Raw genomic sequence first — 12,910 nt, forward strand, 5'->3', positions numbered from 1 at the left:
CCACGGTAATGCTGACTGACCCCAGTCGTCAGCAGGCAGGATTGAACTGGGGACTTCTAGTGCGTGAGCCTCTACTGCATGAGCTAAAAGCCAACAGGCTGTTAGCTAAGGCTGTAGAGCAGACGCATTTAACTCTCTCTCTCTAGGTGGTCTCGGTGCTACCAAATGGGCCAGAACACCACACTCAAGAGGTGTGTGGGTCACACTACCTGAATACAAATAACAATAACTCACATCGGTGAGGGGAGACCACAGTGCTAGTGAAATTGTCTGAGGAGCCTCGGACAGTAGATGCTGTCAGCGTGCAGAAGCAGGGATGAAAATCTCACAGACTCAGAACTATCCGGGCATCCGCCCAATCCAGTTTTCCTCCTATGTTCATGTGATGCTTGAGTAACAGACTCAAATTCTGTGTGGACGGGGACGTGTTAACTCCAGCCAACCCATGGATTAGACTCAACACAGCCCTCTTGTGGTTTCTTGACCTACCACTGGGCAGCAGTGGTGGGAATCTCACGGATCCAAAGGCAACTGGCTGTGAGTATCTGTGGCCCCTCTGTGAGCTTCCCAATAACGCCGGCTGCAGCGTTCACAGTCAAGGATATGTCACAATGATTTCCCTGCGTATCTGAAAAGTGCTGATGAGTACGAATGCTGGCGGGACTTGTGCAGCTGTCCTACAAGTCATTAAGGCGCCTTTAACTAGCGTGCTGCCTTGTGCAGAGTTGAGTTAATCTTCCAGTCAATGCTATAGGCTCAGAAATCAACCCATTTTGTACTGCAATAATCCTTGACAAGGCCGTAAAGCTTCAGGAATTCGGAGCCACAGACAGAAGCTTGGGGCTTACAGCCAACTTGCTGCAGGAAGTAACTAGATTTAGGGAGGTTTCTTCCTGCCACTCAGCACTCACTTTGCTGAGCTGCTCAAAGTGCAGCCTGAAGGGCTGCAGCGGCTTGTGAGATTTGCTACAATGCTAGCCTAACAAGGCCTCCTAAGCCCAGATAAGATCAGGGCCCTAACTTGCTGCAAAGGAGGAATTGAGCTCGCGCTGCAGTGAGTCCCATTGATGGAGGCAGCGTATTGTTCCTTCATTTCTGGTAGCACAGCTACAGAGGGATTGTAAATTCTTTGGGGCAGGGGCAGGACATGTCTTTCGGTTCTGGGTTTGTACCAGGCCTAGCCCAGTAGGGTCCTGGTCTAAGACTGGGGTTCCCAGGTGCTGCCACAACACAGATCAATAATAATACTCGTGTAACATGGCAGGCAGGATCAAAGCAGAGAACCGCTGAAACTAAATGCATGGGCCTCTACGGCGTGAGCTAAAAGCCACATGGCCCTTAGCTAAGGCTGTAAAGCAGGCTCATTAATCTCTAAGGGGTCTCAGGCCATGGCTACACTGGCATTTTACAGCACTGCAACTTTCGCGCTCAGGGGTGTGAAAAAACACCCCCCTGAGCGCTGCAAGATACAGCGTTGTAAAGCCTCAGTGTAATCAGTGCTGCAGTGCTGGGAGCGCGGCTCCCAGCGCTGCAAGCTACACCCGTAAGGGATGTGGTTTATGTGCAGCGCTGGGATAGCTCTCTCCCAGCACTGGCGCTCCGACTACACTACGCTTTGAAATTTCAAGTGTAGCCATACCCTCAGTGCCGCTAGAGGGGACCGAAAACCACACTCAGGAGATGTGTGGGTTACATAAGAAAGGGCTGGCCTGTGAGTTGCAGGACAGAGCAGTGCTGCAAACAGCTCTATCGTTAGCTGGTGCTCAAGATCAGCCAGGCCACAGCAGCTCTCTGCCTGTAACTGCAGGTGGAGGATCGAACTGATCAGATGCAGGTTTCGGTTGCTCCTGCACACAAACAGTTGACTCCTGATCATTGCAAGTAGAAGCACACTGAAGGGAGTGATGCTTTTACCTTTGATTTTTACAATGGGGTCATTCAGAGCTGGCAGCATGCCGCCTGCACCGTGGGAGGCGATGCAGAAAGCAGGGAGGGGTGTAGCCCAGTGGAGGCAGCCGTAAGGGGCTGTGCACCACGGTGACTAACCGGGAGGGTGAAGGGGGTGTGGCTCCAAGGAAAGGAGGGATGGTTGGGGCCTGGGCAGATATGCCATTGGGAGCTGGTGCAAGGGGATGTCCTGCTGTGCATGGCGTGAGCTCTGTGTCGAGGAGCATAAGACCATGGAGGCCTCATTCTGGGCAGGGGGCAGCAAGCGAATTCAGCAAGGCCTGGTCAGCCTCTGCGTCATAAAACCATAATGGCATTTTTCTGAGGCAAGAGCAAGTGCCCCGGGTGGGTATTCTAGTGCACCCTGCGTCTGGGAGGGCTTGGCACTTAGCTGCTGCAACATGAAGGCCCTGGCTCAGTCCCTGGTGTGGCGGCCAAGATGGCGGCCAGCACGTAACCCTTGTCTGCTTCCTTACAACCCTATCTTCTGTGCTTCTAGCGCTGCCCCGATGCGGTGAGGGCCAAAGCCGCCAAGTCTGCCTGGCTGAGGGACCTTTTCCTGCCCAACATCACGCTCTTCATAGACAGGAGACACTTCAACCCCAGCGAGTGGGAACGCCTGGAGCATTTCAAACCACCGTTCGGCTTTATGGAGCTGAATTATTCACGTGAGTCCGGCAGGGGGATGGTGAGCTGGGCTGGACTGGGTCTGCTCCTCCCAGATGCTCACAGGGTGCCCCCTCCCCACTCCAAGTGCTGGGACAGAACTCCCAAGCTGGGACACACCCTCACTGGGCAAACACTGGTTCCTGCTGCTGGGACAGGGAGATGTCTTCCACTTCTTTGTCAGCTCCTGGAACAGGCCAGTCCCCTCCATCAGCTCCCAATTTTGTGCTGACCCTGAGGCATGGGGTCTAATTTACCACTGCATTACTCCCATATAACCCCACTGAAGTCAAACAAGAGTAATGCAGTGGTGAATCGGGCCCTTGGTTTCTTTTCATTGCAAAGACCATGGTTTTTTTTTGATGGCTCCTTTATTAGATGGATTCTTGAAGCAAGTAGTGTATTAAGTATCCAAGAAGGTATGGGCAAGTATACCTTACTGCTGCCTTGCCTATTGGTATACTTGCCCATACCCTCATGCTCTAGGCCATAAACTGATAGCCAGTTGGGATCAGGAAGGAATTTCTCTTCATGGTGTACTGTTGCATTCAAAAGATGTGAAGGTATTGCCTCTTAACAACCGGTTCCCTCCTCACCCCACAAGGGGGTTGTGGTCCGCCCACGCCCCCCAGGACTCCTGCCCCATCCAACCCCCCACGTTCCTTGATGCCCCCCTGGAACCCCTGTCCCATCCACCCCTCCTCCCTATCCCCTGACTGACCTCTGCTGCCCCATCCAACCCCTCCTCTCATTCCTGATGGCCCCCTGGAACCCCTGCCCCATCCAACCAGCACTTCTCCCTGTCCCCTGACTGCCCCTGGAACCCCTGCCCCTGACTGCCTCCCACTGCCTCATCCAACCCCGTCCTTCCTGACTGTTCCCCCGGGACCCTTGCTTCCATTCAACCTCCCTGTTCCCCACCCTCCGACTGCCCCAACCCCTATCCACCCACCAACCCCCGACCACCCCCACAAACTCCCCTTCCCTATCCAGTGCTCCCTGTCCCCTTACCACGCTGCCTGATTCGCAGCCCCCCCTGCTTCCCGTGAATCAGCTGTTTGCGCAGGTAGCCTGGGAGGGCTGAGAAGCAAGTGGCAGCTTCGCACTCAGGCCCAGGGAGTCGGAGGCAGAGACGGGGCGGAGGTAAGCTGGGGCCAGGGGCAGGACAGGGAGCTGGAGCACCCACAGGGTCAGCGCCTAAGGCGCCACTTTTGATTAATGCGCTCAAGGGGAGCGGCCGCTCGCCTTGCTCCGCCTTAGCTACGCTCCTGGGTCACTTCAACTTACTGGCCCGTGCAGGACAATCGGTTCTAAAAGGGCTTCTAAATTTAACAACTGATTCCCACGAACCAGTGCGAACCGACTCCAGCTCACCACTGGATGCATCCTGTGTGGCCGCTGTGAGAGACAGGATAACAAACTAGATGGCCCACAGGCTAGTTCACATATGACACTTTCCCTGTGTTCCCTTCCTAGCCCAAAAGCTCTCCAAAAATACACCATTCACTCATCCTCTTTGATGGAAACTACCTGTCTGTGTTTCAGTGGTGAAGGAGGTCATAATGATGCTGCCACCCAACCCCTACCAGCAGGTCCTCCTGGCCAACAATAGCAGGCAGAGGCCGACCTGCATCAGCTGTGCTGTGGTGGGGAATGGGGGGATATTAAACAACTCTGGAATGGGCCAGGAGATCGACTCCCATGACTACGTGTTCCGGTAAGAGGCACAGCTTCCTCTTACTTTCCTGTCTCCCTCATGCACTTTTCTCTATCTCCCCACTCCCCTCTACACCCTTCTACTCCCTCTACAGAGATGATCCCACAAAAAACTCCAGAGCCATGTTTTAACCATGATCTTATGCTCAAATAAATTTGTTAGTCTCCAAGGTGCCACAAGTACTCCTCATTCTATTTATGTTTTAACCATGTTTCCAAGTCATTGCTACTGGCCTGCGAAGTCCAAGGGGGGGCTGTGTGGGGCCCCAGGCCTCCGTGGGGGGCTGATCCCTGGCCCCAGCCTGCTGTGCTCCCCTGGCTCCCAGCCTTGGGGGGCAGGGGGAACCGCCCCCCAGCACTCACCGGTGGTGCAGCTGGGAGCCGATGGAGTGGAGCAGGCTGGGGCCAGTGAGTGCAGGCCCGACCCCTGCAGCAGTCCTCATGGGAGTGGTGAGGCAGGGCTGGGGCAGATCAGGGGTGGGAAGAAGCAGGGCGAGGCTGGAGCAGGGGTGGTGGTTTTGGGGAAGAGGTGGAGTGGGGGCTAGGCAGGGGCCCAGGAGAAGAGCTGGAGCAGGGGCTGGAGCAGCACACAGCTGCGCAGGGCACCAGGAAATGTGATGCCCCAAATTTCCTGGTGCCCTGCGCAGGTGCGTACTTTGCATCTGGGTAGGGATGGCCCTGCAAACAGCATGTTTCTGAGCCTCAGGGAAGGTTCAATCTGGATTCATTTCCCATCGTGGTTGTCCACCCCAGAGTATGAGGTGGTTCCTTGCTGGCTCAGGTTCAACGCTAGTTTTGGTTCAAGATTATTTTGGCCAAACCAGTTCCCCCAGCCCTGCTGTGAATGCCAGCCCAGTGATTAAACCAATATGCTGATGACTTTGCAATTCTGTTTAATTTTCTGGCCCAGGGTGAGTGGTGCCGTGATCAAAGGTTACGAAAAAGACGTGGGAACAAAAACATCCTTCTATGGATTCACAGCCTACTCCTTGGTGGCCTCTATTGTGACGCTGGGGAGCAAATTCAGCAAGATCCCAATGGGAAAAGTAAGTCAGGCACATGACATGTGTACACATGCCCTTGGCAAGGTGCTGCTTTGCCTGTGGCCCGCGTTTCTGATCCTGACCCATGTGAAGGGCAAGAGGGTAGAGGTAGCATCTCAGGTCACAGCAGAGTTAGCCCAGATTTGAACAACTGGGTCTGGGAGCCCAAGTTAGCCCAGTCAAATATCCACACTGGCAAGGCACGCGTGAGTCATTCCAAGTAGGTGTGGCCAAACTGGTGCTGCACTAGCCCAACTTAGATGCTAGGGTCCAGATCCCCAGAAGTATTTAGGCCCCTAACTCCCACTGAGTGTGGCACCTTGGAGGAGAAGGCTTAGGAGTGCTGGGGGTGAAGCTCAGGGTTCTGAGCACTGCACTAATCTGTGTCACTCTCAGGAGTAGTTTTGCAGTGTGCTGTGGAAGTGCTCTTAGCCAGCCAACACAGTAAAGTAAAGCACTTCTAGCTTGCTACGCTCCTCACTTCCATGGCCTCTGTCCTGGCCAGTAGCAAGGCATGGATCCAACTCAAGACCATGACCTGTTCCAGCTGTTGGCATTAATGCAACTCCGTTCTGCCCTATATCACTCCAAGGTAGAGGCTTTTAGCCTGCAGCCACCTTGTGCTGTGATTTTTTTTGTCAGCTCTCCTAGCTGAGCGGAGATGGGTTGGGTCAATACTTGGATGGAAAGTCTTCATGGAACATCCAAGTGCTGTAGAGAAGCTATGTTGGGTCACTCTTTCCCGAGTCAGCCCTGACGTGGCCTGGTGGTGGGTGCCGCGTGATGCTGGATGGCTGAGGCCCTGACCATTTGTGGTTATTAAACACCCCTTTACATTTATTTTAGCAAGAGCTAGGCACTAATCCCAGTGTCATGGCCGGATTATGTGTCATCTACCTATCTGTCCCTCTGCAATTTCAGTTTGAAATAGTATTCTTCACGTCCTGTTCTAAAGCACTAGACAATGTTGTTGTAAGCTGCTAGACAGCTACTGTAATTCAGCCCAGAGGTGGATGACGTCATCTGTGTTCATAGCTGAGTCATTGTAAAGTGCTATGGTCACCTTTGAGATGAAATTTGCCGTACAGGTGTGAGATCACGTTACTCTGGTGCACTGAATTCTGCTCCAATGGCTGGGTTATTGGGAAAATCCAGTGGAAGCTGCGGGGTAGAAGTTGGCCTCGGATCACTTTTCAGTTCAATTGAATCTAATTTTATCTAACTGATTTGAGAGATTCTCAGTGTGGGGGTTGGGAACAGACATCAGGGTCATGACTAGAGCTGAGCGAACAATTGATTTTTCAGTTCTGGGGCCAAACCAAAAATCCCCCCAAAAACTAGTTTCTGGTAAACCTGAAACAGTTTTTGTTCATTTTCTCTGGGGGTGGTTTTTACTGTTTGTTTGTTCTTTTTAATAAATCTAGCTACATTTCTAAAGGAAACGTTGTTTTAAAATGAAAATTTGAAATGTTTCATTTTGAAAATGTTGAAACAAAGTGATTCAAACTTTTCTAATTTTTTATTTGTTTGGTTGGTTTTGGCGTAAACTATTTGTGAATTTGGGTCAAGTTCTTGAGTAATTTTGAATGACCCCAGACTTCATTCTTTAACAAATAAACTGTTTATCTGAAAAATTTCTTCCAGTTGTCAGTATGACAAGCCTGCCCTAGCTATGTGGCTAAATGGGAGGGGAAATCTGTAGATGATGGGAGTGTCCAGTATTGAAAAGGGGTCCTGTTCTGGCAAAGGGTGTGAAGTACCGAGTTAATGATTCTCTGTAGTTATAAATCTGGTCTAATCTGTCTTTTCCCTCTCTCTCACCTGCCTCTCTACCTAGGAACCTATGCCTTGCTCATCACTGTGGTATCACCTGTGTTAATCATTTTCACTCTGAAACTAACGGGTGTGTCTTTTGCTGTTCTTTACAAGTAAATGCATGCAAGCTACCTAACCATTTGCTGCTCAGTTACACCCCTGTTTTGTTTCTGGGGGATATAATTAGCAACAACTGACCTTGGCTCTGTGCCCAAGAAATCCAGCGAATCCAGGCTTTTGTTTGCTATTAATTTTTAATGCCCATCTCCCTCTGATGTTGGCCACTAACTCTTCCTTTCTAGGAGATCAAGTACCTTCACTTCCTGGAGGGCACGAGGGATTATGAGTGGCTGAAGGCTCTCCTGCTGAACAAGAATGTCAGGAAGGGATTTTTGGACCAATATGGGTAAAACAGGCTGCCATAGATCCTGTCCTTAAACACTGAAGCATGCTGCAGACTCACCTCCTTTTGTGCAGAGCTATGTGAAAAATTCACCTTGTAATTTCATTTGGAGAAGTCAGACTTCCCATCTGCTCCATTGGACATTGCTGCAGGAATGGCTGTCGCATGCTGCCCCAGAAGTGGCTACATTTCAGTGATGGGTGTCTGAATGCTACAGCCTGTGCATGAGTGGCTTGTAAAATACTTTGTGATTCTCCTGAATGAAATGTGTTGTTTAGAGCTGGGTGAAATTTTGCAACTGAAACTTCTTTCCAGCAAAAAACCTGCAGATTTGGGTCAACCAAAATATTTCCCAAGTTTGTGCAGATTTGGGCAAATTGTTTTGGTTGAGGAAAAACCACAAAAGGAAAAGTCTAAACACATGGAAACATTTTGTTTCATGTTTTTTTATGTTTTCAAAATGAAATGTTTTGCCTTTTTTATTTGAATTAATCTTTAACCATATTCATGTATTTATTTAAACTGAAAGGGGGAAAATATTAACAAGAACCATTTCCTTTTGGATCATACTAAACATTGTATTCAACCCCAAACTAGTATTTTTATCAACTTTTTGATGCATTGAAAATTCTAAAAAAATTCAGTTTCAGTTTGACACTATCTGAATTTTTTTCCTTGAGCTTTTCAAAGCTGCCAGTGAAACGAAAAACCCATTATGGAAACCTCTTTATTGTTGTTATTTAGTCCTTTATCCCCCATTGAGGGACCAGGGCCCCATTGCTTTAATACACGCATACCATGAAAAGATGGCCCTTGCCCCAAATTGCTTATATTATAAATCTCCAAGAAGGTGAAGATTTTGTGCTGTTCTGGGAAATGCTCCAGAATAAGTTGGCATCATTGCTATCCATTTCAGCTCTTAGCAGCATGCATGATGGGGCCTGATTATTTTCACAAAGTGAAACGAGTGGTTAGAGAACTCACCTATCCTGAATCTATTTCCGTTCCCTTCCTTAGGCCCAGACCACGGGACAGATTCAGTAAGGATTTCAGTCTGGACAATTACCTGGTCATTCACCCTGATTTCCTCAGATATGTGAAAAACAGGTCAGTAGCAGGGGGTTATTTGCCATGGCGAGCGCCAACTGTCAGGCTGTCTCTGAAAGGCTGCTTGCCGGATTCCGTCATCTTCGTTCTTTCATCCCCACCCTCTTCCTCACAACCCCAATCACATGGGGGTGAAATTCACCCCCATGCAGAGAGCAAACACAAGCAATGCTTAAGCAGAACTTCAGTGGCATCTAGCCCTCATGCTGGCCCTCTGCCAAGGGGTGGATTTCACCCATAAGAACCTGAGAGGCAGAGAGGGAATGACTGCAGGGCAGTTTGTTTTTCAACATACAAGAGAAAAGAGTATTGAATTTGCCATCAGAACAAATTAAGGCCTCGTTCCTGCCAACAGATCAGTGGGGTGGAACCCCTGCACCCACGCAGCGTTCCTCTGAGGTCAAGTTGCAGGATCAGGGCCAAATTGTCCAGTGTCCTGCCTTTTTCAGGGGCCAGTGCTAGATATTTCAGTGGAAACCATAAACCCCCTAAAATGAACTTTCTTCCTGACCCTGCCAGCATTCTATGTCCTGAAGGATGAGGGTGGATAATTTTTTATTACTACCCTAACTAGTGCGATTCTCACTGCTATTCTTTTATAATTGTCTAATCCTTTTTAGAAACCTACAAAGTGATTTGCCGTGGTCTGCTCCTTTCCATGCTAAAGAGTGCGAGGGCTTGATTGTTTCCTACCTTGTGTCTCAGATCACTGCATCATTACACAAAACATGCAGGCCCCCAACAGCTTTCATTCCCCTTCTCTGAGCCTCTTCTACAGCTGCTCTTTGCATCCTACAAGTGAATGGGCTCATGGGATACCTGACCCGTGCACCGCCCCGTAAATGCTATCCAGGGGACTCCCTATGTGTGTGTGCATCATACTGTCATGGATGAGACCAACTTAGATATCAGCCCCGCAAAACCAGTATTTCCGATGGATTGGGCACCATTGTGGCAGCCAATCAGCCATGCCTCGCAGTCCCATGTTGTTTTCAGAGGTGGTACTTCCTGATGGGACGCCATGCATCATGGAGCTATTCATTCACCCAATCTTCAGGACAAACACCCCACCCCTCTGTGCAGGGGAAGGAGAGTGGGTCCTGTTAGGCACTTGGGGGAGTAATTCAGAGCCCAGGTTCAGGATGAGTCAAGATGTTGGAGTGTACAGCGGCAGATTAGTCATAGGGCCCATGTTTGGGGGCACTAGCCAACTGGGGGGCCCCAGAAAAAAATTAAGCCACCAGGGGGAAGCCCCCGCATCCCAACCATGCTCCCCAGCAGAAGCCGTGGGGGAAGAACCAGCACACCCCACTCTGACCCCATCCCTGGCAGAAGGTGTGGGACAACAGGGGAAGAACAGTGTTCCCCTCCGCCTCCAACCTTATCCCTGGCAGAAGCTGTGGAGCGGCAGGGGAAGACCCAGCACTCCCCCTGCCTAGCAGGCGGGGCAGGAGAAGCCCCAGTGGTCCGACCCTGGTCCCCTGCAGAAGCATGTGGGGTGGCGGGGGAAGCCCCAGCACCCAGATCCCCGCTGCGGCCCTGGGACTGGAGGAGCTCTCACTCTCCCTGCTGCGCCCTGGTGTGGCACAGGGACAGAGTGTCTCCAGTCTTGGGGGCCACAGTGAAGGTGAGGTGGGGGGGAAAAGGAGCAAACAGGTTGGGGGCCACAGTGGGGGGCCACAATGGGGGTGACCCTGGGTGGCACAGGGACGGGGCCTGGGAGAAGAGGCACAAAGGGGTGGGGGCCATGGGCGGGGCTGCAGGCAGAATGGGGGCAGGACTGTAGGCAGAAGGGGTGTGGAGGGGGCCACTCACTTACTCTGTCCCAGGGCCCTAGGAAACCTAAATCTGCATTTGGGAGTGTAGCATCTCAGAGGGATGGAAGTGCATGTGAGTGCCAGAGACGCCCAACTTTTCAGCTGTCTGGCCTGATCTTGCTGTGGCTCAAATAATTTTTTTACTTTCATAACTGACGTGGCAAGCCCAGAGGTGCCGGGGCTATGAACTGCGAAGCCCCCAGAGGTGCTGGGGCTATGAACTGCCAAGCCTAGAGGTGCCAAGGCTCAACCCTGGCACAGATTAAGCACTGGATCAAACCCCAATCAAAGGTTGGCTGACCTGTATCTCAATGTTGAAATGCTCAACGTACTGTGGGCAGCACGAGCCTTCAGAATGTGTGCGTCATGCATCAGACACATTGGGTGGACAGGCTGCCCCACAATCAAGCCATCACACCTGGAGACCATGCTCCTCCTCCTTATGTCCTGCTGCAGGTTTCTAAGATCCAAAAGTCTGGATAAGTCCTACTGGGCACTGTACAGACCCACCACAGGGGCCTTCTTACTGCTGACTGCCCTCCATCTCTGTGACCGGGTAAGGACTCCATGGGGCTGCTGATCCCCACCACACTGCCTGGGATGGGCAAAAGGCAGTGTCCCATAGCCCTTAGCTGGTGGATTGAGATCATACTCCTGGCAGACCCATGAGAAGGGCACTCAGTCTCTGGGTATGCTGAAGGAGCGGGGAAGGAATGGGATGAACGGGCCTGGTACCCATCATGCATCAGCACCCATGTTGGCCAGATAAGGAACTACATTGCAGACTGACCTGGGGCAGAGAGTCTGAGTGTCCCAGTGACTTGAGGATAAAAGACAAATGGCAAAAATGCCCCTACAGGTTAATACCTGACCTGGTCCTCCTCTTGTGTGGCTGGGAGCGTAACTCCCCTGACTTCCAAGGAGTTGGTGTGAGAGCAGAAGGATATTCTTTGGAGTGAAAGTTCCTAGCTTGGTCTGGCCAGAAACCTACATCTAGCAATGTGGGAGGCAAACAGCCCCTTGCCCCAGCTGCAGGGCCCCCAGACTTACCTCTCCATATGGAAACAGCTCCCTTCTGTGATAGCCATGCCTGCCCAGCTCTCTTTCCCGCCACCCCTTGACTTCCCCATTTCTGAAGCCCTCTAACCCACTGGACCCTTCTGGCTTTTCCAGGTGAGTGCCTATGGCTTCATCACAGATGGCTACCAGAAGTACTCGGATCACTATTATGACAAGGAGTGGAAACGTCTAATCTTTTACACCAATCACGACTTTGATCTGGAGCGAACGGTGTGGAAAAAACTCCATGATGCAAATGTCATGAAACTCTACCAGCGATCCTGACCTGGGGCCCAAGGGACACTGGCTGGAGAGTTTGACCCTCTCTGGTAAAAGGGTCATGTGGGAAAGAAACTTGAAAGGCAGGGGTCCATCCTGACTTCAAGTAATCTTCTACTTATTTTCATGAAGGTACGTTAATTCTTTGGCACCAGAAATCTTCTGTCTCAGGGCGTTGGTTCCAGGAATATGCACCCCATGCACCTTAGCAACAGGGCAGGAAGGAAACACTAAGTAAACAGCATGAATCTCCCCAGCTCAGACCACACATGCAGCCGGTGCAGAGCTAATCACCACTCTAGGGGCTACAAAAGCCATTGTAGGTTCTTTGGTTTGCAGTGCTGTCATTGAGAGAGAGGATTCCAAACTGGAGGGATCTTGAATGTTTCCATTTGGAAGCCTTTTGCTAGAAGCAGACGTGTCTGTGGAGGATCTGAACTGGCATTCAGCTGGGTTTCTTGGGAGAGGGTGCAGCAGTCATTGGGGACAGAGAGTCCGCTTGGACTGCTGTGGTGAATCCCAATTGCATGGTGCACTAGGAGTCCCATTTAACACCCCCCACCCCCCGCTTGAGTCCACAGACTAACTGTTGCTCTGCTCCCCACTCTTCTGCTGCTGCTCATGTGTCACCATCCATCCCTCCATGTAATTGGTGGGTGATTATTTTGGGGAGGGGGATTTGTGCCTGAGCTCAGTCCAAGCCAATCCAGCACTGATTGTCCCACTCTAGTTTAGCTCTTTTTGGCCTGTGTGCAATTAGACTGATCCCATCGAGATGGGGCTAGTTTTTCTCCAGGCAGTTACCAATATGGTCTAATGATTAGTGCTCAGGATTCGGCACCAGGGATATGCTCCATTCCTGATTCTGCCACTGACTTGCCACGTGATCTCGAGTAAGTCACATATCCTCTCTGTGCCTTGGTTTATACTCAGTAAAATGGGAATAAAAAGGCTTTCCCGCTCAAGGGGCTTGTGACTCGGGCTGCATCAATAACGCTTTTTGGTTTGCTGGCTGAAAAAAAAAAATCAGGTTGAAAAAATGTTCACATTAACCCAGC

The 12,910-nt window shown here is 50.9% G+C and overlaps 1 protein-coding gene across 1 annotated transcript in view; it reads left to right on the plus strand.

The window, feature by feature from the left end:
- The window catches only part of ST6GALNAC1 (ST6 N-acetylgalactosaminide alpha-2,6-sialyltransferase 1), a 29,301-nt gene extending 16,647 nt beyond the window's left edge, over positions 1-12,654 (plus strand). Inside the window, exons 3-9 of the mRNA XM_030534443.1 lie at positions 2,447-2,615; positions 4,159-4,330; positions 5,240-5,375; positions 7,490-7,593; positions 8,608-8,697; positions 10,971-11,070; positions 11,688-12,654. Coding sequence (XP_030390303.1) covers positions 2,447-2,615; positions 4,159-4,330; positions 5,240-5,375; positions 7,490-7,593; positions 8,608-8,697; positions 10,971-11,070; positions 11,688-11,858 — 942 coding nt within the window. The 3' untranslated portion in view covers positions 11,859-12,654. The remainder of the gene's footprint in view (positions 1-2,446; positions 2,616-4,158; positions 4,331-5,239; positions 5,376-7,489; positions 7,594-8,607; positions 8,698-10,970; positions 11,071-11,687) is intronic.
- Positions 12,655-12,910: the final 256 nt, after the last annotated feature.

Source organism: Gopherus evgoodei, chromosome 15, assembly GCF_007399415.2.
Source record: "Gopherus evgoodei ecotype Sinaloan lineage chromosome 15, rGopEvg1_v1.p, whole genome shotgun sequence".
Lineage (NCBI taxonomy): Eukaryota > Metazoa > Chordata > Testudines > Testudinidae > Gopherus > Gopherus evgoodei.